This window comes from Dermacentor albipictus, chromosome 4, assembly GCF_038994185.2.
Source record: "Dermacentor albipictus isolate Rhodes 1998 colony chromosome 4, USDA_Dalb.pri_finalv2, whole genome shotgun sequence".
NCBI lineage: Eukaryota > Metazoa > Arthropoda > Arachnida > Ixodida > Ixodidae > Dermacentor > Dermacentor albipictus.
In genome coordinates, this window is record NC_091824.1 from 93,645,071 (window position 1) to 93,668,404 (window position 23,334).

General features: G+C 45.0%; 1 protein-coding gene across 9 annotated transcripts in view; it reads right to left on the bottom strand.

Annotated features, from left to right (window-relative positions):
* Positions 1–3,809: 3,809 nt before the first annotated feature.
* LOC135919974 (homeobox protein PKNOX2-like) overlaps positions 3,810–23,334 on the bottom strand; it is a 48,113-nt gene continuing 28,588 nt past the window's right edge. For all 9 annotated transcript variants that reach the window (XM_065453998.1, XM_065454000.1, XM_065454003.1 and 6 more), the window contains 3 exons: positions 22,188–22,264; positions 20,338–20,549; positions 3,810–9,533 (listed from right to left, as the gene is read on the bottom strand). In XM_065453998.1, the coding sequence (XP_065310070.1) occupies positions 9,418–9,533; positions 20,338–20,549; positions 22,188–22,264 (405 nt within the window). In that variant the 3' untranslated portion in view covers positions 3,810–9,417. The remainder of the gene's footprint in view (positions 9,534–20,337; positions 20,550–22,187; positions 22,265–23,334) is intronic.

Sequence of the window (23,334 nt, forward strand, 5' to 3'; positions counted from 1 at the left end):
AGGGAAAGGAAGCGTAGCAGGGGGCGGCACAAAGCTAGGTGGGTGGATAAGATTAAGAAGTTTGCAGGGACATGGCCACAATAAGCACATGACCGGGGTAGTTGGAGAAGTATAGGAGAGGCCTCTGCCCTGCAGTGGGTGTAACCAGGCTGATGATTATACACAGCTTCGCTGGTCATCCTTCTTCCCAGATTGGAAGGGCACTGAGATTCTTTTAAAGCGAACTTCTCTTTGCCTACCATCCCATCACTTCGCCTGGGTCGGTCAGTCGGATCACGGCCTCTGGATAAAAAAAATTGGCTCCAGCTTAGCTGAGCTAACCCTGGATATGCGAAGGAAAAACTTGGTTTTGCTTGGTTAAGCCTTGGTTTCACTTGGTTAACCTTTGATTTAGCTGTAATTATTATACTTAGGTATACAATCATCATTATAGCCAGGTATGACGGCTGTGCCTAGGTCGATGGCTAGACATGACTGTGATTAGGCTTGGGTAGACACACATCGTTTGACGGTGTGACGCCTGTTGTGCCACAGGGAAAGCGGAAGTGCAGAGGTGAAGTCTTTGCGGAGACATGCAGAGAGACGCCGTGAACGTGCGCACCGTCGAAGCACAAACAGAAAGGGTGCGAACGCGGTCGCTACATTGATCTCGACGGTGCGACACCTGTTGCGTTCCGGACCCTCTCCTGTGAAGCAGCCGGCCGGGTGATATTCGCGGGGTGGGGAGACGCCACTTGGCGACGATGGCTCAAAGCCTCCCGCTCCCGCGCAACGTTCACAGGAGACGGCCCGGCCTCACTCTCATCCACGGCCAAGCTTACACTGACTAGGCGAGCATGGCGCTCCTCTTAGCCAGGCGCGCGGCTAGTCGCGTGGTCAGGCGGCGACCCAGCTGCGGAGAGCGCATGCGCCAATCCGGCGGCAGCGGTGGAGCTCGGCACGGCCAGTCACGTGATGCGTTGACAAAGCTTATGGCGCAGCTGCGGTCAAATGAAGGTCAAACTGCTGGCCACGGCGAAACTCGGCTCGAATGTGTTAATAAACTTTCATTTTAAAACATCTTTTGCTGTAGACTATACAGTCAGTACACTGCTACGGTTGTAAGTCAATCGTGACTGACACACGTCAGGACTCGGGATCCGATTGTCTGTCTCTGTCAGTGGATGGATGGATGCTATGGGCGTCCCTTTGGAAAGGGGTGGTGGGTTGCGCCACCAAGCTCTTATTATACAACCTAATCATTTCCTATGTTAAAAAAAAAGAAAGAATAAAGAACCCACAAAGACTTTCCACCACCAAACTTTCTGAACCCCTATTGGAAACTGTTTTTGTACGCCTCTGTTTGTCATTTCCATACTTCCGCCAACCTTCCAATCGCCTCTTACCAATATCTATTGTGGACATGTTTACTTTCCCCCTGCTCTTGCTGAACCCAAAGGCTCCACGGAGGCTAGTGATGCCTAAGTCGACTGCTGGGCAGATATCTTCAAATTCTACTAAAACATGCTCCCATTGTTCCCGTAGCTTTACCGCAGCATGCACATGCTTCTTTCTTCTTATATCTCGCCTTATAAGTGCGTGATCTAAAGCATCCTGATCTCTCTTCGAAAAGTAATGAGTTTCCCTTAGAGTTATTATAAATTGTTTCTTTCCTGATTTCGTTTTTTCCTCTTGAGTAGTTACTCATGGCAGGTTTCTTTTCCATTGCCGCCACCCACGAGATTATTACAGCCTCTCCGGCTTTCCGCTCTTTGTTGCCATGTTGCTCACCATACAGGCCAGGCCGCATACTTGCTGGTAAACTTCAGAGTTTTTTTTTTCTTCCACTGTGAATCAATGTTTTTCCGGTACAAATACTTGAACGCTGTCCCAGCCCATTTGTTTTCTTTACTTTCAGTGATCCTGTAGCAGGGTGCCTATGCGCGCGGAGCGGAGAGCGCCTGCCAGGCCAGCAACAAGGCACCCTAGAGCCTGGCAGCCTGCGCTGGCACCTAGTGGACAAAAGTGGTAATCACTTTCGAGAGAGCGGGCAACGCCGTAAACTGGGGAACTGCCCAGCACTCCACTCGTGAGGACAGGATATTCCTTCATACCCATGATGCGTCCAGAGAAAAAGTAGCATTGACATATGGGAAGGAGGATTAGTAGATGGACACACAGGACAAGCTTGAAGTTTGGCAAATAAAGCGTGTAAACAAAAGGAGTAGCCAATGCGCCCATGCGGCAAAACGACGTCCGAGGTTAGCTCACAAAGCCTGGTCGCTTGGCGTGGTACTCTAGCCTTGTTTTCAATGGGGACCCAAGACCTTCCCTAGGTGGGCACGAAAACGTTACATTGCGATAAATGCCCCCCCCCCCAAAGAAAATATACTACCACAGAGCACCTAAGCAACTTAATTGGCAGAATATTGTGTCTCAACTTGCCACTTGAACATTAAATAAACATATAGCACTAAATAAACATATAAGACAAATTAATTAATAAGGGAAAATCAGACATCCACCCGTGCGTAGCAAATGCTACAAAGGAAACATATACGGGTTCCTTGAAAGAAAAGCCTCACAGTTGAAGAAAAATTCGCCCTGGTCTGGGAACCCGGGCGGTAGTCCCGGGTTCGAGTTCTGGATCAGGACAAATTTTTCTGCAACTTGGAGTCTTTTCTTTCAAGATTCCGTATGGGTTTCCTTTGTAGCATTTGCTACGAACGAGTGGATGTCTGACGTTCCCTTTATTAATTACTTCTCTCCACCTTGCGGGTTTCCCAGAACTATTACGTCAAACTCTTGCCTTTGCTTCGAGTTGTTGACAAATTCAACTTCGCCCTGCCATCTGCTAGCCGCCTGGTTAGCTCAGATGGTAAAGCGGCTGGCCCGGAAAGGCGGTGGTCCCAAGTTCGAGCCCCGGACCAGGACGAATTTTTCTGCAACTTAGAGGCTTTTTTTCGAGAAACCCATATGGATTTCCTTTGTAGCAATTGGTACGAACGGGTGGATGTCTAATTTTCCCTTTATTAATTACCTCTTTCCACCTTGAGGCTTTCCGCATAGCTATTGCGTCAAACTTAACAAGTACGTTGGCACAAATTTGCAATCTGGACTCCAGTGATACTTGCCACTAAGCAGTATGTGTCGCATGAAATCAGCATGCCTGCTGTACAAAGTTACAGTTGAAAGAAACTATGCATAAGGGAGGTGTAATAGTTTGCATAATCGATCAAGTTTCGAAGGCAGCGCATCTAACTTAGTCAGGCTAGAATGAAATACAATAGTAAAAAGCAAAGTGGAACACCCTTACGCAATATTACTTTACATTGTACAAGGTAGTATCTTGTTCTGGTATGATAGCCCCAAAACTCAATGCAGTGAATGAACCACGCCATGGATTGCAGATGCTTGCCAATCTGCAGCTGAAAATATGCAGAATATACTAGTTTGTTTTATTTGTAGCAATTTATTCTGGCCTGCCTGTACAATCAGCATAAATTCAAACATGAAGAAATAAAAATAAGACTCGAATTCATTGTTACGTTTCCAGTTTCACCCGCGTTTGTAGCGGCGGCTTAATTCAGACGTGGAAACACACATTTCTGACTATCCCGTGCTTAGAAAGTAGCTATAGAGCAATTGCCACACTTGAATAAAATTTGTTAAAATATTAATTAAGGGGTTTTACGTGCCAATGCATGTAATTACGTGGAACAGGCATTTTGACTAGTTACTTTCTGTTCCACATATCAAATTTATGCTGACAGTACTGCTGTTGGCAAACTATTGGAATTATGTCTATGTAACTCACTCTATACGACAAGTATATTAATAATGTCTTTTATTATCATCTATATTAAATAGAAACCTACAACTTGCTGCTGGTAATCTCCCGACACTGCTAGGCTATATAATATAGTTTGCTATTTGGCAGACCCTTTATAAAAATGTGGCATAAAGAAAAAAAAAACTACATAAAAGATGGCATCAAGGAGAACAGACGCACAAGAAAAGACCCTCAAGAAATGGTAACAATAACAGTGCAAGTTATTAAGAGTGCCTGCTATGAACAACGTAACTCGAACATTTGCACACGCAACACAACATCTAGAACCAGCATAAACCTGCCAATGAGGCACAAGTGAATGGTTGAAAGATAAATAAGTGATAATTCGGTCACAAAACAAAAAAAAAACACCAAAAATACATTGGCAACTCAATAAGTAAAGCAACAGCTTGCCACTAAAGAGAAACAGCAACTGCAAGCTAGGTGGTTTGCTTCAGGAGACACAGCAGCCCTGCACCTTGTCGATCACTGGTTTTTTCTTAAAGGGCTTAAAGGGCCCCTCATCAGGTTTGGGCTTTGCAAACAAACAAGTACGGCACGTAGATCACGTGGAGGTGATCTTGTCTGCAAAGTAATGAATGGCTGCGTGTGGTGAAAAGAGTTGAAACTTCAAATAGAAGGCCGCAAGCCCTTCCTCTCGAGGGAGCCAGGCTTCCAGCGAGAGAGTCAAGAACACACTCATAAATGTCTCTATGCAAGACAGAATGCTCATCACTAACCATGGCACGCAATGTCGGTTAATCATCCAATGCAGAATGCACAAGGAAATGTTCGATACAGCAAAAAAAGAAGAGGTAAAGAAAATGGTGGCGGAGTTCATCACATGATTGTGGCACAGTCCCTCGGCTCCAGTATGGGAGAATGCGGCGAAAGAATGTTGCTTGTGGACACTAGTCGAGGCAAAGGGGGAGAGTGTCTTTCTTGGCAGTAATATTTGCCCCATGATGGCATGGTAACAACACAGTTGATTTCATCTGTCTCCTCCAATAATGAACTGATTTGAGAAATTATTTTGGTACAACACTTCCTAGACACAACCTTTGCAACTTCCAGTGTATAACCAAAATTTGCCACGGGGCCTGGTAAGGGGCCCTTTAACAATTACTGCTTTGAGCGTACACTGTACCAAGTAAGGTTTCTTAACTGTGAGTATATTCACAGCTTACAGCATGACACAATATATAAAAAAAATACTAGTGTAGGATTAAATAAAAACAGAAAAAACAAACGAAGAAGCAGCCACACCACCAAGGATTTGTAATAAGCTTTGAACACAACAGAGAACACAGTGACTTTTCCACTTTCCTTAATGAAGCCCATGTTCATAAACCGAGCATCAAACACAAGAACTTGTGGCCAAAACATTCCGTCATTTAACTCCAGAACAATCTTTCATGGCATCAGAACTGTTGTGTCCCTGTCCGCACGCCTTAACTGTACCTAGCAGTTGCACTGGCTTCCATTTTCTGTGCATGCCTTGCTCTCTCGCTACGTGAACCTTCGCAAATGAAACATTGCAACACCAGAGCATGTGGTGCATGGCCATGCGATTACAAAGAGATTGCATAAAAGTCTGGCAACACCACGCTGGTTTGCTGCACACTTGGTTTCTTCAGAATGCCTAGTTATTGCATTCGGAGGGGCTTTACAAAATTCGTACCATAAAACCTGTACAAGAATCACTATGCACTCATAACAATCGAGACAAGTAACCATGGGTGGCTACCCCTGAGCTTCACATAGGTCTACCCTGGTACTAAAACGGGGCAAACTGCATCTCACAGCTCCTATTACCTACAGGCTGATAGAAGGAAAATTCCCGTGCATGTTTGTCATTTGCTTTGTACAATTGGAAATAACGTGGCAATGTACAACTGCTTCAGATACTAGCTCTGTATTGCGCAGGTCAGCGTCAAGTTTTTTGTCGCTGTTTGATGTCCCTGGCACTGCAGAGAGACACAAAACATCAACAACTGTGCGATGAAATGCATATTGGATTGAAACAAGTGTTTCGCTACTGCCCATTATAGCTCAGGTCGTCAGCAGGAAAACAAAAACTAAAACACACACATAAAAAAACACGAACAAAAACTTCACCCAGAAGGGAAAGACACAGATCACATTGTGCACTATATCATGATACACAATTCACTTGCACACTGTTGAGCGCTGTGCAGCCCAATTCTCGACTGCACTAAAAAAAAAGGGAAAATATAACAAAAAAGAGGTTCAACATGACTTTCAACTGACTGACACAAGTGACACATCATCAAGATAAAAAAAAACTTTAACAAAGCTCGACTGTTAAAAGGGATACCACCACAGTGTGCAGGTATAATCACAATTAAAACAGCGACAGTGCAGACGCCTAAAACACATGTGCGCTTGAAAAGAACACTTAAACCGGGAAGCCTTGAGCAATTATTATCGGGTTCATCAGAGAACCTAAGTTTTAAACATGCTCCCAACACAAGACAAAACACGTTGCGAGGGTGTCAAAAGAATGACGACTGCACAATATGAACATAACACAGCAGAAATACGGTTGTGCAGTGTCGTACACCAAAATCCCTGTCAGTGCTAACAGAGTGAAACACCGAAGATGTTGAATATATTACAAAATCTATGCACAATAACAAAAATGAGGGGGAACAAGGTCGTTGTGAATAGAAGACACAGCATGCCTAATAATGCCAATTGAATGTCCCCCACTGACATAACTGCTGTTGCTCACAAAATCTCAAACATTTTCAACCCAATATCTCCAGCACCAAAAAGCTTCTTTACGGTGAGAATGAAATGAAAGACGTGAAACAAAAAGTAGTGATGTTTTATGCAGTGCTCAGCGTGTTGACAGGCATTATACTTCAGCTGCAACATATTTCAGGCACTATGTTTTAAACTGCAGTGATTCATTAGCAAAGAGTGCGACACTTGTGTGTACTTTTTCACACTAAAAGGCCAGAGTTGGAAATTCAGCCTCGCACATGAAACCCGTGAAATTCCCACTCAGCTGGCTGTTGCCTGCCTTGAGAAATTATGGACAGCAAGATTACATTTCTGAGTCTTACAGAATATAATGCTACAGGAAGACTGTTCATGCCAGGCTCTCAATGGAGAACATTTTCCGCTAAAAAATGTGCGGTTTCATCAATATGTCCACACTAAAGGGGAAAAGTGCGAGAGATACATTGCTATGTTTCATTCTCATACAAGAGCGTGAGACTACAGCCAATAAAATGCCCTTTTTTTCTCATGTGTCTATATTGAGCAATGCTTAAATAGAGTGAATGATTGCACCTTGTCACATTACAATGAGAAGCAGGAATGTTTCAATTAAAGAGGGCTCAGAAGCCTATAAGACAGCAAGTCGCAAAAAGCCTATATTTAAAGAATTCTACAATGCTGATGTTTCTAAAAAATGGTTGATCGAAACAGGGCCTGCTACCGTTAAAAATACATTAAAAGAGTGACTTAAATTGAATGCATGTTCATTACGTCTTCCCGGGATCTTCTGCTTAAGTGAAACAAATCACATTGTTACTTTAGCTTTTTAACTGTTAGCTCAGTGCAATTCATGACTAGTAACTATTTGCGCCATAAAAGAAGTGGAACTGCATCTGATGGCTAAGTGAAATCGACAATGTCTGTTGATATTGTGTCACTTTTCAATAACCTTTATGAGAAGTACGAGCACAGCTCAAATCATCCTTTTTTTTTTACATAGCTGCACGCACTGTTTGATGGCTCATGTTGCCTGAAGAAATACAGCAGCCAACAGATTTTTGTACCAACTTGATGAGTTATGACAACCATGTAGTGAATGCCATTCGCACACCCCTAGAAATGGCATGCGTTGAAATGGCTAGTTTATAGCGCCACTCTGTGAAACCATGTTATGCACGTGATGGGTAAGCCTGTTGGCACACTGTCCCCCACCCCCACCCCCCGTCTTGTCTCATTGGTCTCATTGCTTTTCACTCGCGCTAGCAACTAACAACCACATATGCCCCAATGTTTTTACCGTTATCCCTCACCTTGCCAATGGACTGAACGAACACGGACTGAATTATGCTGACCAACACCAGCCATGTGTAAATCTTGATGTTGGAATGCAACCCTTATGTCTGCATCAGTGTGTCCAGCTGTCGCTGTAGAGAAGAGATTACAAACCAGCATGTGAACAGTGTAGTCATCGATATAACATTCCGTAAGTCATGCAACCAAGAACCACAACCTTGCATTCGTTGAATCACTCTATTAAGTCAGAGATGAGAAACAATAGCAATGTCTTGAGGAATTGCAGTGCAACGTTGAGAGTGCCTAGAAGCAGATTCTCCAGACAGTCTTCAGAAATTCTAAGTGAGGGTGTCCAAGAAGACAATTTCACTGCCTTTTAAGCTGAAACGTTTTGTGAGCCTGACTGGCAAAATGTTCAACTGTACTAACGTGCAACACCGTGCAAAAATTGAAATGTCATGCATCGCCAATATTGGTACTGTAAAAATGATACTGGCTGTATTTTTCTTGGTAAGGCAACTCATGTTTTCAAGCGCTGTTTTATGTGTAGTTACACAATTTTGATTCAAATGACACCGCAAAGCATCTATACATTTCGGCCTATGATAGCAAGTATAGAAAAATCTTCCAGATCAATGTGAGCTAAAAATTGTATAACAGAAAGCACGCTGGTTGTCACTCCCACCAGCCACCAAGATCCAAGGTTACGCGCCTACGTTTGTCTGTTGGTGGCAGACCAGAAGTGGTTTTGGGACAGTTTCTAAGCCTGCTTCAGGTCCAAATGGTCGGTAAGCGACTGTGTTCCCATTACTATTTAATGTGCACCAATGCTTGAGCAATGCAGGTGGCAGTTTGTGTCCTTATATAAAACTAAGCAAAAGCACGGAAAAGCAGCTTCATCACCTAACTGCAGCACCAGACAAGGTTTCAGCCTAACTGAGTGTCTGTCTGTACAGATCTTCGCTCTTATTATGATGATGACACACTGACAAGCAGTTCTCATGCATGCTTGTATAAAAGAATGGCATGCATTCACCTGGGAATGACTTATGTTCTGCACTGCAGATCTACATAATGGAGCACCTGGCCAAGAAGCGCATCACGAATGCCTTTGCGATATGGCACAAAACTAAACCTTGCCTTGGAATGACGCTGATGAAGCTGTGAAGAAAAGATTCTTCCCTCTCCCTGTGTATCTCTGATTCCTTGGAATAAAGGAGGACTGCATGCACTGAGAGGCACCTCTAAGGCAATATCAAAGGGGTAAGCGGACATGCATGAGTCTGCCTCAAACGAGCAGAAACCCACCTTTTGCACTGACAAGTGCAATCAGTAGTGCAAAGTCACGTGATGTAAAACAATGTAAGCTAGTCTAGAAGACTGAAGTGAGAACTCGGGGGAAAGTAAAAACAGGAGCAAAGACTATCCGAATGCACACCAGACGCAGCAGAAATGAACAATGAAAAGATCAGATTCTTAGACAAGATGTAGAAGATGCAGCGCTGATGTCCTTGTCCTGTGCTGGCCATGGCCCACTGTTATTTAGAAGCAGGGCGGTTGCGCTGTTAGGCTTTGCTGCTGCTGCCATGGTCCCTGCTCTCGTCTTCTGCTGCCGAGTGACCGGTGTCCCCTCCACAGGCACTGTCATCAGAAGCTTCGGAGCAGAGGCTTGTACCACTGGCTGTTTCAATGCAGAAAAAAACATGCGGTGAGTACATAACGAAAGGAAATACTGAAAGGAAAGTGAGCTATGTGATGCCACTATGTGACGTGGAAATAATGCAGATGGAAACATTGTCCATAGATTTGTTTACTAGCACCTTTTTTTTATTGATTTGGCTAAAGCATGCACAGTACAGTGCACTGTTAGAGGGAGCACCCCTATCAGAGGCTCTTGCTTTGCTGGCTACTCCAGATGGATCTATGTCAGTGAACTTCACAGGTGTGTAGAAAGGGGCCAGTGCCATCAACTGCAAGTTGTCTGCTACGAAGATGGCCTATTGTACATTTGCCAGAGAGAAAAATTTGCACAAGCTCTCCACTAGTGTGATCCCTTTAACAGTGAAGTGCACTGTACACTACAAAATGAAACACTAGGTTGTAATCCAACGCACATGCGCCATTCTTGCTGTCATCATGTAATCAAGCACTTACAATATACCTACATAAGCTACACTTCTGCAGCTGTACTATTTTGCCAGGAGGACAAAGTTTGTGAAAGGGCACTTAATAAGCAAATAATGATAATAACTTCATAATTATGTTGTACAGTTCTCCAAGAGAGCATGACCTTTGAGTTACCAGGTGCAGGAGGTGCAAGTAGAAATATTTCATGGAAATCACAGGCTTTGCACATTCTTAAACAGCTCCTATGAAATGTGCACTTTGTTTCTATCAACACTAGGTGGCCGTGTTCTGTGCGCTTATCCATGTATACGCCAACTGGCCCAAATTCACAGACACGTGAGGATACGTGCAAAAGCCCAATTATGAAACTTTTAACCTCCAGCACAGTTCTTCAAATAGAACTTGAGGCTAGAGTGCAAACGCTCACTTTGGAAAACCAACTATATGCCTTTACTGGTTACTTCGCTTATTTTTTTTTTGTGGGGGAGGCGGAGGGGAATGAACAGCTTTCTTTGCCTCTTTCACCAGTGTTCGTGGTTGGCGTTTGATCAGGGGACTTGTGATACAAAGGCCCTCATGTAAAGGGCGAGCACTCTCTCGCAGCTGAGTTGTGGGGCATGTTTGTCGCTGCATGATAACTCTGTACCTCTTTGATATGCACATTCTTTGTGCATGAGCATTGAAGTGTCCAAAGGTTTAGATACGATAGTGGAATGCTCAGCAAGGAAAACATGCGGTCACTCGCTCGTTCAATGACTTTAATTGCTTGCTTGTTTGTTTATTCAACTATATAGCTCATACGCCAACTATGTCTCTGAGATGCATCGTTTAAAATTATGTATACAAACGGTGTTCATATTAGAACAAGTGTAGCTATGTATACTGACTTGCGTCTGCAAACCTTTAATGCACCAACGTTGGCAAATAAATGCTGAACTTTCAACTCTAAATGCTTGAGTACTAATTACACTGAGCTTCTTATTGCTGTGTCATTTCGATCACTATTGCAAGATCATTTCATTTCCCACAAGAAAGGACCTGTTTAATGAACAAATTCAAAGACAAATTGTGCAAATGTTATTTCAGAGAAACCACAACAGCCTTTAATGTATGCCCTTATAAATTATTGAGTTTATCAAATCAAGTTCATTGATTCTTGCAGAGACGGACTTACATGTGCTGAATTATAATTAGTCACTATGCTAGCAAAAAAAAAAAGTCTTCTCAAAGGAAACTCGCTATGGTCTTTTTTGTTAGCCAGATAGAAATGCAGTTACCACATTCTCACATGCTAGAAAAGTGATTACATTTTTTATGCATGCAAAGTCCTGGCTCAATTATTAGGTGCACATATATTTGTAGATTTCGAGGCATTAGCTATGTAATAGCGCACAGGTGCGTGGTCCAAGCCTGTAAGCATGTGTATAATATTGGCAAGCACGTATGAAGGCTGGCAACTCATTGGTATTGTAGCTGTAATGTGCTACCAAATCTTCAGAGCAGCGACCATTCGAGCCTCTTGCCAGCCTATGTGCGTCACAGCTTATACATGCCACGAGTTCACCTGGCAAGGTCAGCTCGGATTATCTAGGTTGCAAGAGGGCTTAATGGAGACCAAGACAATAAGTGTTCGATTCTAAAACTGTCATTTGCTAACATTCGCAACAAAATCTTGTGACACCAGCCTGACAAGGTTCCATACTTAATTGCAGTGTACACGATACATTCGATGTCGTCATCAGCCAGCTTTAGCATTTGTTTAGATATTTTCATTGCGGAATAATTATCGATACAGAAAAATGCACAGTTACTAAATCTGCAAAAGCCTACCAGCAGAAATTCTAAGCTGTAGATGAAGTTAATTGGATGATGATGATGATGTGTGTTGTTTTGTGGCGCAAGGGCCAGGTGTGGCCAAAGAGCGCCATGACTGGTGGTAGTGTTAAGGATGTATTATGGAAGATGTGACTTGGCTGTAAAGTGGCCTAAAATAGTCGCTGTAAAGTGCGTAAAATCTACGTGCTATAAAATTATGGCGATGACTGATGACGAATACTATGAACTTTAAAATCCATCGTAAAAGAATGATGCAATGTTTAAAATATGCGAGACTTTAAATTGCTTACAGCACTACTGCCTCGCCAGAGCCCTTGAACCATAAGGGCCTAGAGGCATGTGCTATTCAGAATAATTATCGCAGCGGCATCCTCTGGAGAGAGGACCCGCTACGAACATGTGGGGCTAAAAACATGCAAGACAACATCTTTCAGAAAGCTTAGTACTGCGTTGGTGTCAAATAAAGGTTCTGGGCCTAGTAACATTACTGGATGAAGGGGGATGTGCTGGCGGTATGCTACGGGAAAATGTTTCTTTCGTTCAGATTCGGCTTTCCGACACTCCAGTAAGACGTGGAGGACGGTCAGCCTCTCCCCGCATCTACCACAGGTTGGAGGCTCGTTTCCCGTGAGTAAAAAGTTATGTGTGCCGAAAGTGTGTCCTATTCTTAGACGGCAGAATAGGACATCTGTCCGGCGGGATTTTGTTACGGGAGGCCAGAAACCTAATTGTGGCTTGATTACATGCAGTTTATTGTTTGTTTCCATGTCCCACGAGCGTTGCCAGTAGTTCCGCAGTTTTCTGCGCAAGTAGGGCCTCAGATCTGTGACAGGGACTGCTGCGGTAGGATTTACAGAATACGATGCAACTGATGTGGCCATCTGGTCCACCAGAACATTGCCTTCAATGGCCCTATGGCCGGGCACCCAGCATATGATGACATGCTGGTTACATATATACGTTTTACATAGGACGGAATAGAGTTCGTTGATGACTGGGTTTTTGTGCTTAGAAAATGACATCAAGGCCTTCACAACACTGAGGGAGTCCGTATATATAACTGATTTCTGGAGTTGTGATTTATTTATATGCTTTACGGCCGACAGCAGTGCGTAGGCCTCAGCCGTAAAGATACTAGTTTCCGGATGCAGTACGTCGGATTCCGAGAAGGATAGACCGACGGCTGCATAGGACACCCCGTCGTGTGACTTCGATGCGTCTGTGTAGAACTCCGTGCAGGAGTATTTGTGCTGGAGTTCCCGGAAATGCATTAGGATTTCAATCTCTGGAGCGTGTTTTGTAACTTGCATGAAAGATATATCACATTGTATGAGCTGCCACTCCCACGGAGGCAGTAGCTTGGCTGGATGCATTAGGGGAAGCTCGAGGAGTGGAACGTGCATTTCTTCACTAAGCTCCCTCACACGTAGCGAGAAAGGCTGTCTTACAGAAGGACGATTGCGAAAGAGTGTAGCATATGTCATGTCATTAATGGTATTAAAACAGGGATGTTGAGGATTTGAGTGGACTTTCAGAAAATATGTTTGGCTCATGTATGTTCTCTGAAGATGAAGTGACCACTCATTTGATTCTGCATATACACTTTGTATGGGACTTGTTCTGAAAGCGCCTGTGGCCAGTCGGATTCCTAGATGGTGGACAGGGTCTAACATTTTTAGTGCGCTCGGGGCGGCAGAGTGATAAATCACAGCACCATAGTCTAATCGTGATCGAATGAGGCTTTTATAGAGTTTCAATAAACACTTCCTGTCACTACCCCACGTAGTGTGGGATAGAAGTTTGATTATGTTCATTGTTTTTAGACACTTTTCTTTAAGATGTTTAATGTGGGGGACGAAAGTGAGTCTGTAGTCAAGTATGACACCTAGAAATTTGTGTTCTTTGTTTACAGGTATCTGTTGTCCACACACTTCTAAGCAGGGATCTGGAACCAGGCCTCTCTTCCTTGTAAACAAAACACAAGAACTCTTGTGAGGATTGATTTTGAATCCATTTTTCTCTGCCCACCCTGACACCTTGTTCAAACCATGCTGTACCTGTCTCTCGCAGACGGCGAGGTTACAGGACTTGAAAGCTATTTGAATGTCATCGACGTAGACAGAGTAAAAGATGGCGGGTGGTAATGAAGCACGAAGCGTGTTCATCTTCACGATAAAGAGTGTGCAGCTGAGAACGCCTCCTTAGGGTACACCCGTTTCTTGCGTAAAAGGCCGTGAGAGTGCATTGCCGACTTTTACCCGGAAGGTACGATTTGACAAATAGCTTTTTATTATATTAAGCATATTACCGTGGATGCCCATTTCTGACAGGTCTCTTAAGATTCCGCAACGCCATGTCGTGTCATACGCCTTTTCCATATCGAGAAATATCGATAGGAAGAACTGTTTATGTATAAATGCGTCCCGGATATTTCCTTCAACACGTACGAGATGATCGGTTGTGGACCGCCCTTCTCGGAAGCCGCACTGATACGGATCAAGCATTTTGCTCATTTTAAGGAAATGGATGAGTCGCCGATTAATCATTTTTTCAAATACCTTACAAAGGCAACTCGTGAGGGCGATCGGGCGGTAACTTGCCACTAAGGAAGGATCTTTGCCTTGTTTTAAAACAGGAACCACAATGGCTTCTTTCCATGCAGTTGGGAGGTATCCTGCAGCCCAAATGGTGTTGAAAAGTGTGAGTAGTGCAACTTGGGTATCACTGGGTAGGTTTTTGATCATTTCATACATGAGTCTGTCTGATCCAGGTGCAGAGCTCTTGCATGAGCTCAAGGCAGCTCTGAACTCGGCAATACTGAAAGGGCAGTTGTACGATTCATTTTGTAGACATTTTCCTTTGAGTGGCTTACATTCTTCTATTTGTTTATACTTTAGGAAGGATTTCGAATAATGTTTTGAACTTGACACACTCTCAAAGTGTTCGCCAAGTGAGTCTGCCTGATGTTGCAGCGTATCACCCTGTGTGTTTACGAGAGGGAGTGAATATGTTTGTCTGCCTCTAATTCTATTTACGCGGTTCCAGACTTTCGCCTCATCTGTAAACGAGTTGATGTTCGATAAAAACTTTTGCCAACTCTCTCTTCTGGCCTGTCGGCGGGTTCTCCTGCCTTGAGACTTAACTTTCTTGAAGTTAACAAGATTCTCTGCAGTGGGCGAAGCACGTAGCAACCCCCACGCCATGTTTTGATTCCTACGTGCGACTCTACATTCATCGTTCCACCATGGGACATGCCGTTTGCATGCCGAGCCACTTACTTCACGTATGCATTTACATGCGGCATCCATTATAAAGGCTGTGAAGTATTCCACAGCAGCATCGATTTCTAAAGAACACATGTCATCCCATGATATACTAGTTAAATTTCGGAATTCCTCCCAGTCTGCTGTGTCAATCTTCCACCTAGGAGCCTGTGGTAGATATTCATTTTCTTTAAGTGTTCTTAATAGTATGGGGAAGTGGTCGCTTCCGTAGGGATTATTTGTAACTTCCCATTCGAGTTCGGGCAGTATAGACGCGGAAACTATACTAAGATCTATTGACGAAAAGGTTCTGTTTGCAAGAGAGTAATATGTGGGTTCTTTCTTATTAAGAAGGCACGCTCCAGAAGAAAAAAGGAACTGCTCAACGAGACGACCTCGCGCATCAATACGACAGTCTCCCCACAAGCTGCTGTGTGCATTGAAATCGCCAAGAACAAGATAAGGTTCTGGCAATTGATCTATCAAGGACTGAAATTCATGTTTGTTTAGTTGGTAATGCGGGGGTACGTAAATCGAACAAGTAGTGATGAGTTTGTTCAGCAGGACAACTCGAACCGCTACTGCTTTGAGGGCCGTTCGTAGCTGTAAACATTGACACGCTATGCTTTTTTGAATTACAATGGCAACACCGCCAGATGATGCCATAGCATCATCGCGATCTTTGCGGAAAGTAATGTGCTGTCGAAGAAAATTAGTGTGTTTTGGTTTTAAGTGTGTTTCCTGTAGACACAGCACTTTTGGATTGTGCTTTTGAATGAGCTCTTGCACGTCATCAAGGTTTCTGAGAAGACCTCTGACGTTCCATTGAATTATTTGTGTATCCATATTGGGTGATAATATGTGCTGTGTGTACAGAAACAGAAGTAGTGTTTATGGAAATTACTGTGATTAAATTACAGAGCCCTTTCGAGGCCCTGTAACGGGAGTTTTGCCCTTTCTGGAGCGTTCGAGTGAACCTCGCCGCTCCTTAGGCGCTTGGCGCCCCTGGAGGATAGGTGTAGTGTCCATTGCCTCTTGTGAGGCGCCGGACACCTGCTCTTGCGAGCGAGAAGTCACCAGGGAGAGTCTCGCCTTGGAGGGCAAGACCCCTGCGCCCACCAGCCCGGAGGTCGATGGGGTTCCCTGGGGGATTTGGCTGCGCCGGCCGTTGCCAGCGCTGGAAGGGACCTGGGAGGTTGAGGCAGCCTCGGCTGCACCCACCTTCGGGGTCGATGATCCCTTCTCCTCGGTTGACGGAGCAGCGCTAGCTGCAACCGCCGCGGGGGCAGATGGCGTAACTGCCAACTCACTGCTTGAGGGTCGGACAGCCGCCGGAGGCCGTTGTGACGCTGCCCCCTGACGCGCCACATCGGCAAAGGTTTTCTTGGGCAGGTATGATACCCGCCTTCGTGCCTCTTTGAACGAAATATTGTCTTTTACTTTTATAGTTACAATTTCTTTTTCCTTTTTCCATGAGGGGCACGACCGCGAGTACGCGGCGTGATCCCCGTCACAGTTTACACAGTGGAGAGAGTTATTACATGCTTCAGTGGCGTGTTCAAGGGCACTACATTTCGCACATGTTTGGCGGCCTCGGCAGCTCTGCGAGCTGTGGCCGAAACGCTGGCATTTGAAACACCTTAGGGGGTTCGGTACATATGGTCTGACACGGAGCTTGATGTACCCGGCCTCTACAGACTCGGGCAGAATACTTGAACCGAATGTGAGTATTAGGTGCTTTGTTTGAATTTCTTTACCATCCCTTCTGATCTTAATTCTTCTGACATTGACAACGTTCTGCTCACTGAAGCCCTCCAAGAGCTCAGCTTCTGTCAGCTGGAGCAAATCGTCATCAGACACAACGCCGCGGGTGGTGTTCAGAGTGCGGTGAGGAGTTACTGTCAATGGAACATCCCCAAATGACACTAGACTGGGCAACTTTTCGTATTGTTTCTGGTCATGTAGTTCTAATAGGAGATCGCCACTTGCCAGCCTTGATACCTTGTAGCCTGGACCAAGGACATCAGTTAAGGACTTGGAAACTAGAAAAGGGGAGATATTTCGTACTTGCTTATCGGATTTTTCAGAGTGGATGACATGATACCGTGGGAAGTTGGGTCTTTCACGACCAAAGAACTTGAACACATCTTCGGTGCGCCCTCTTTTGTGAGGGCGATCAAGGAGGGGAGGGAAGGAACTAGCCATAGAATAATGTAATTTTCGGCGATAACGCCAACCACCCACCGTGGAGCCCTACAAGGGGACGTTACAGGGACTGTAAAAACAGGTCCTGCAAACGCCAGCTGTACGTTATCACTATAACCAAATATGAGATAACCTAGGTTGGTTATTCACACAAGGTTAACCCTTGCTGCCTGGAAAAATTGGAAGTAAACGGAAGCTAGGAGAAGACAGGAAAGGTGGAAAGTGAGAGAAAGACGAAGGCTGGAGGGAGAGAGAGACAGGAAAAGGCAACTACCGATTTCCCCCGGGTGGGTCAGTCCGGGGGTGCCGTCTGCGTGAAGCCGAGGCCAAAGGGGTGTGTTGCCTCCGCCGGGGGGCCTTATAGGTCCGAACACCCGGCATCGGCTCAACCCCCAGGATCCTCTTTTCCCCGGACACGGCTAAGCCGCGCACGGCTACACGCGGGAGGGTCCGACCCTCGTGTGCTTGGGTCCGTGGTGTCGCAACGCACCAAACGCCTGCTTGCGCAGACGCCCCTGCGGGGAAGTTAATTGGAGCTAGAGTGCTAGTGCCTAAAGCGCACCGCTTGGCTACGTGTACATTCACTCGGCGAAAGGTCGTCTGCTCTGCTGGAACAAAGTAGGTGGCACAACAATTGAGGAGGGGGCGCAAAAGAGAGGAGATACGAGAAGGAAAGAAGGAGAGTGTGGCTGCTTTAAGAAGTTTGAGGGGCTTTAGTAGCCATTTTGTACTTCAGTAACAATTTCCGCAAACACAATTTAGGTCATTTGCGTTTTCAATGAACTTTTATAACCACTATTTGGCTGCTAAGGTTGACCAAAACTTTACCTCCTTGGCTTGTGTTCTGCAGTGGATTTTGTGTGGTGTGATCATGCAAAATATGGTGTAGCTGGAGTCCAAATATGAGTGACGATTATGGTTGCCATTAAATACTTGTGGCCAGGAAGTTTCACGAAAGTAAGCAAGTAATTTGTCGGCATGCCGCACTACCATCTCAGTAACCCAATGCGGTGCACGCACAGTGTTCACTCATTAATCAAAAGAGATTTACCAATACGGTGCAAAAGCGGGCGCTAAACTGTATAATGAAACTTCTGAGCTACACGATGAACAGGCCGTAGAACTTAATCAGCTGATAGTGTGGCTTTACTTCGGGACCTCCCCATAAAACGAGTGCTGTTTCAAATCATCTTTAGTTAGTCCGCATAATGCCGTAGAACTTAATCAGCTGATAGTGCGGCTTTACTTCGGGACCGCCCCATAAAACAAGTGCTGTTTCAAATCATCTTTAGTTAGTCCGCATAATGCGTAAATGCATAAAGCTTAATAAAACATTCATAATGCATTGTACAGCACAAACAGGTATTCATTTTCTTGCAGCCAAGTTGCAATGCACCACTAAAAACACACCCACTCCAATGACACCAACGCTGAAACGAATTGCTTAGGCTTGGATTCCAGGGCTAAACGCTCGCCAACGCTTAACTATGGCTGCCTGGTTGCCACTGAACATGCAGATCCCGCTAAATTTGGCGACTTTGTTCGAAATTAAGTGTTTTGGTGCAAGATGGTTCGGCGCAAGGTGGCACACGTGGCACAGCACTTCCATTCCTTTGAGGAGAATGCTATAACTGGCTTCTTTGTAGTGGGCAACAACACTATCACACACCGCCTCACTTAACGCAGCTGTACTCTGTACAGCTGTACGTAATATTAGTGTCCACGTAGCGGACTCTACATCCGAATCACAGTCCTGGTGATTGCTTTCTCAGATCAGACCTCAAAGGCCATACATTTATGCAATGCAAGCACCAGAAGCAGCCAATGTTACTAGACAGAAGCAACTGCAGCACCCAGAAACACGCCATGGCTGCCATATCATGGAGGCCACAACTGAAACCTACGGATTATTCTGATAGCTGCATGCAGGCTTTTCAAATCATCCGGCATAATTCGCATTGCAAGTAACAGGACTGCACAAATTCTATGAATTAATGAAATTTTCAAATTATATGTGATCAAATTATTAAGGTTTTAATGTGTTTCCATTTTGTTTATTTACAGGCAACCAGCAAGAGATTTACCCTCAAACTAAAGAAAAAATAAAAAAAAATAAAAACATTGAAGCTCGAGTCTACTCGAGCTTCAATGTTTACTCGAGTCTTCACGATAAAATCACTGAACAACATCCAAGACCTCAGCCACAATGGCCAGAAACCCACTGAGGCCATGGAGAAAGGGAAAAGACAAGGAGGGAGCATATGAAAATTTTGAAGCCTAGTCATCAAAATACCATAAAGGAAAGGCTCATGGTAAATAAGCTCTCACCACGTGATAGGCAAGTGGTAATTTCTTGCTGCTGAATGCATGGAGAGTATGGGGGAGAGTAGAGTGGACACCTGGTGATGAGGGCCAATCGTGGCATAGATGTCACTAACAGCTACCTCAAACGAAACAATTTCTTAAAACTTCCCGCAGCTTCACTGGCGGGCTACTTTCTGTGGTAATGAAGGAAAAGCTACAGAGGCAAAGCATGCACACATAAGGGCGTTGCTTCAGAAAGCCCCACATTCTCATCTGCGTTAGCTCAAGCTAAATATAAGCATCTTATTTATAACAGATAAATTAGACAAAATGCAACACTGAGAGGTAAATCTGACTTATATTTCTGCTTTTCTCTCCCGCTATTGGGCAAATGCAAAATTGTCATTTGTGGATGCTACGCCGATTCAATATCGGCTCCGACAAACCACTGCACTGTCAAACCCTACTGGACTACTTGATGCAGCCACCCATGTGCAAAAGCTTTGCCCCCGTAGCTTCCCCTTCATTGTCAGAGAGTTGTCTGTGAGTATAAAAGCCACCATGAATTGAACAATGCCTCAAAAGGCCTGGCAGCCAACTAGGACCTATTTCCTAAGAGTCAACGTGCACATGAGCCCCGAAAAAAAGGAGGAGCAATGCTAGAAGAGGTTGGCTTCCCGAGGCTTGATGTCAGGCTCCCCGCATGCTCATTCTTTCCTTCATGCTAAGACCACAAGTGTGAGCACTCACTGGAAGGCCTGCCATGGGCACTGGGAGAAGAAACTGGAGCCATGCCATTGTGACTCGATGCTCGAGGCTGTAGGGATGCGATGGCATCGGGCCAAAAGCGCTCGACCGGCCGCACCGTCTGCACTTTGGCCTTCTTGGCTTTCTGCTGGCTGTTCTCGGGGTTGCTGGCATCCAGCATTGGCTGCAGAATCCTCCGACGGGCATTAATGAACCTGGACAGGTGAAGTCAAGTGACCTATTTGGAGAAGTTTCTCAAGTGTGCAGGTATATAAGGTGAACATAGAAGCCAAGATACACTTCCATCGGTTTCACTTAATCAGACACGTGATCTGTGCCACCTCTGTTTTGACAGCCATTTGCTGGATAAGTTTGTCATAAGTACTAAAATCAACCCAAATGACTTCACCTGTTTCAAACTTTAGAAGAGTTTCTGGGAGGCTAGCACTTCAGAAATGATGAGGTGGAGGATGCTGTCTTTGGCATGCTAAGGGTGCATTCACACTGGCGATCGACTAAAGTCTCACGACTGACACCACTGGCAATTAAATTAAGGAGGGACTCGCACCGATTGATGTTCACTGCAGCAAGCGCAACCTGCCCGTCATCATACCCAAATGTCTCAAGACTGGCGCCATTTTCATCTGCTTTTGCACCAAACAGGTTTGATTCTTGGTGATTAAGCAGCATGAAGGACAGGACAACACAAAAGACTGAAGTAGAAAAAATGTCTACCATCCAGACTTGATAGGGTGCTCTGCGTCTTTCATTCAGCATACACTTGTCTCTTGCTGATTTTCACTTGGGTTATTCTAGGGCTCTCACTGCCTACCATGATGACGAGCCCACTACAAGTGCCTTGAAATGTACAGCGGCACCATCACCTGTGGTTTCGTGGTTTCTGCCACAATGAAAAAAGAAAAAGTGGCAGTAACATGCAAATCAGCTCAAACTGCTATTGTCAAATAAAGAAAGTGTCAGCGAATTCCAAGGAACCAATCAGCCAACCAGATGATTCCAAGGTCTTCCTGATTGGTTCAGTGGCTTTTTGCAACAGACCCAAAATGGTCACTTTTCTACCATTCGAGACCTTTACTTTGCAACCAACGTGCTTGCACAACCTCCATGATTAAGTGGTGTGGATGCACCTAAAGTTTTTCTAAGCTGCTGGCGCTCGTGTGCGGCTGAAGATCTGAGATAACTGCGTCAGTTTCAAGAGAGATCACGTCAAGAAATGAGATCTGATCCAAGTACCTAAATGTATCATTTAATTTAATAAAAAGGTCTGGGAATTTGAAAGACTGTTTATGTGCTCCGCTGTTTGCAGTGTTTTGTATAATATTTCACTTTTTTTACACCAGGACAAATGCAGAATAAGATGCAGCAGTGAAAACTCAAACCTAAAGCGTGCCTTTCCATGCAACATTCAATCCAAATACTTCCAAGAAAGAGCTCCATAAAAACATTTCAATTTATTACAAGCATGAAATCAAAAACACCACCACTTTCAATTGTGAAAACACTATCCTCCTGACATGAGAAATCATTAAATAGTGAGCACTGGTAACTAGATGTATTATCTCATAATCCCAACTTTCCAACTTGTCTGCTCAAGAAATGTTTGATTCCTAATGAATCAGAAAAGCGACAAAAAATTCGTATTCTTTAAAGGTTCCCTTCGAGCAGAATTGCAAGCTCCTTAGGATTTCAGTCACAGCACAGACAATAAAAGAAGCAGGCATCAATGTAGAGGTAACTCTGATGCACATTAGCCATAGTGAGGATAGACATGGATACAAAACATTTAAAATGTTTACAGTAGTTCTAAACAAGAGCTTTATACAAAGACTCACCAGTTGTTGACTTGGAGAAGGGTCAAGTTGGTTTGAGCTGCTATTTGCCTCTTCTCATCCTCAGTGGGATAGGGGTGCTGAACCAATAAGTAAAGAGGGAGAAAGAATAAATATTGTCAGTTGTGCTGCAAAAGTTTAGGAGAAATGAAGACGAAGCTGACTATATTGTTACGTAGGAAGACACCGACGAAAAGCTATTTACAAGTATATTTACAAGGCAATACGCCGCAGTTGACCAAGAGGCAACAGCCCGCGCTAGCTTCCAATCGTCGTCTTCGTCTTCTTCCTGCGCGGCTCTTCGTCAGTGGGAATACGACCCCGTAGCATTACCCCCGGCGGCAAAAGCGCCGTCCCGGAGCGACTAAAGGCTGGACTCTGAAGCAGTGTAGTAGCTCTTGAGCCTACTGACGTGCACGACATCACTGGACGCCAGAGTAGATGACGAGGTTGAGCTCACAGGAGCAATTTCATAAGTCACAGGCGTCACCTGGCGAAGCACGCGGTAGGGCCCTGTGTATCGCGAAAGGAGCTTTTCGGAAAGTCCAACGTGACGACAGGGCGACCACAGGAGCACGAGTGCACCAGGCGAAAACTGGACGTCACGGTGGCGAGCGTTGTACTGACGCTGCTGCGTGGTTTGCGAGTCCGTCAGTCGAGCACGGGCAAGCTGGCGTGCATGATCGGCGAGGGCGATGGCGTCGCGCGCATACGCGGTTGTTGAGGTCGCAGCAGGAGGAAGTACCGTGTCAAAGGGCAAGGTCGGTTCGCGACCGTAGAGGAGATAAAATGGAGAAAATCCGGCGGTGTCGTGTCGGGAAGAATTGTAAGCAAAGGTGACGTAAGGAAGGGCAACGTCCCAGTCGTGGTGGTCCTTCGAAACGTACTTGGACAGCATGTCGGTAAGGGTACGGTTTAAGCGCTCGGTCAGGCCATTGGTTTGAGGATGGTATGAGGTAGTCAGCTTGTGTTGAATAGAGCAGGAACGCACAATGTCGGCGATAACTTTCGAGAGGAAGTTACGACCACGGTCAGTAAGCAGCTGTCGCGGGGCGCCATGCACTAAGATAATGTCAGGCAAGAGAAAGTCCACGACGTCAGTGGCGCAACTGGTAGGTAGAGCCCGCGTGATAGCGTATCGGGTGGCGTA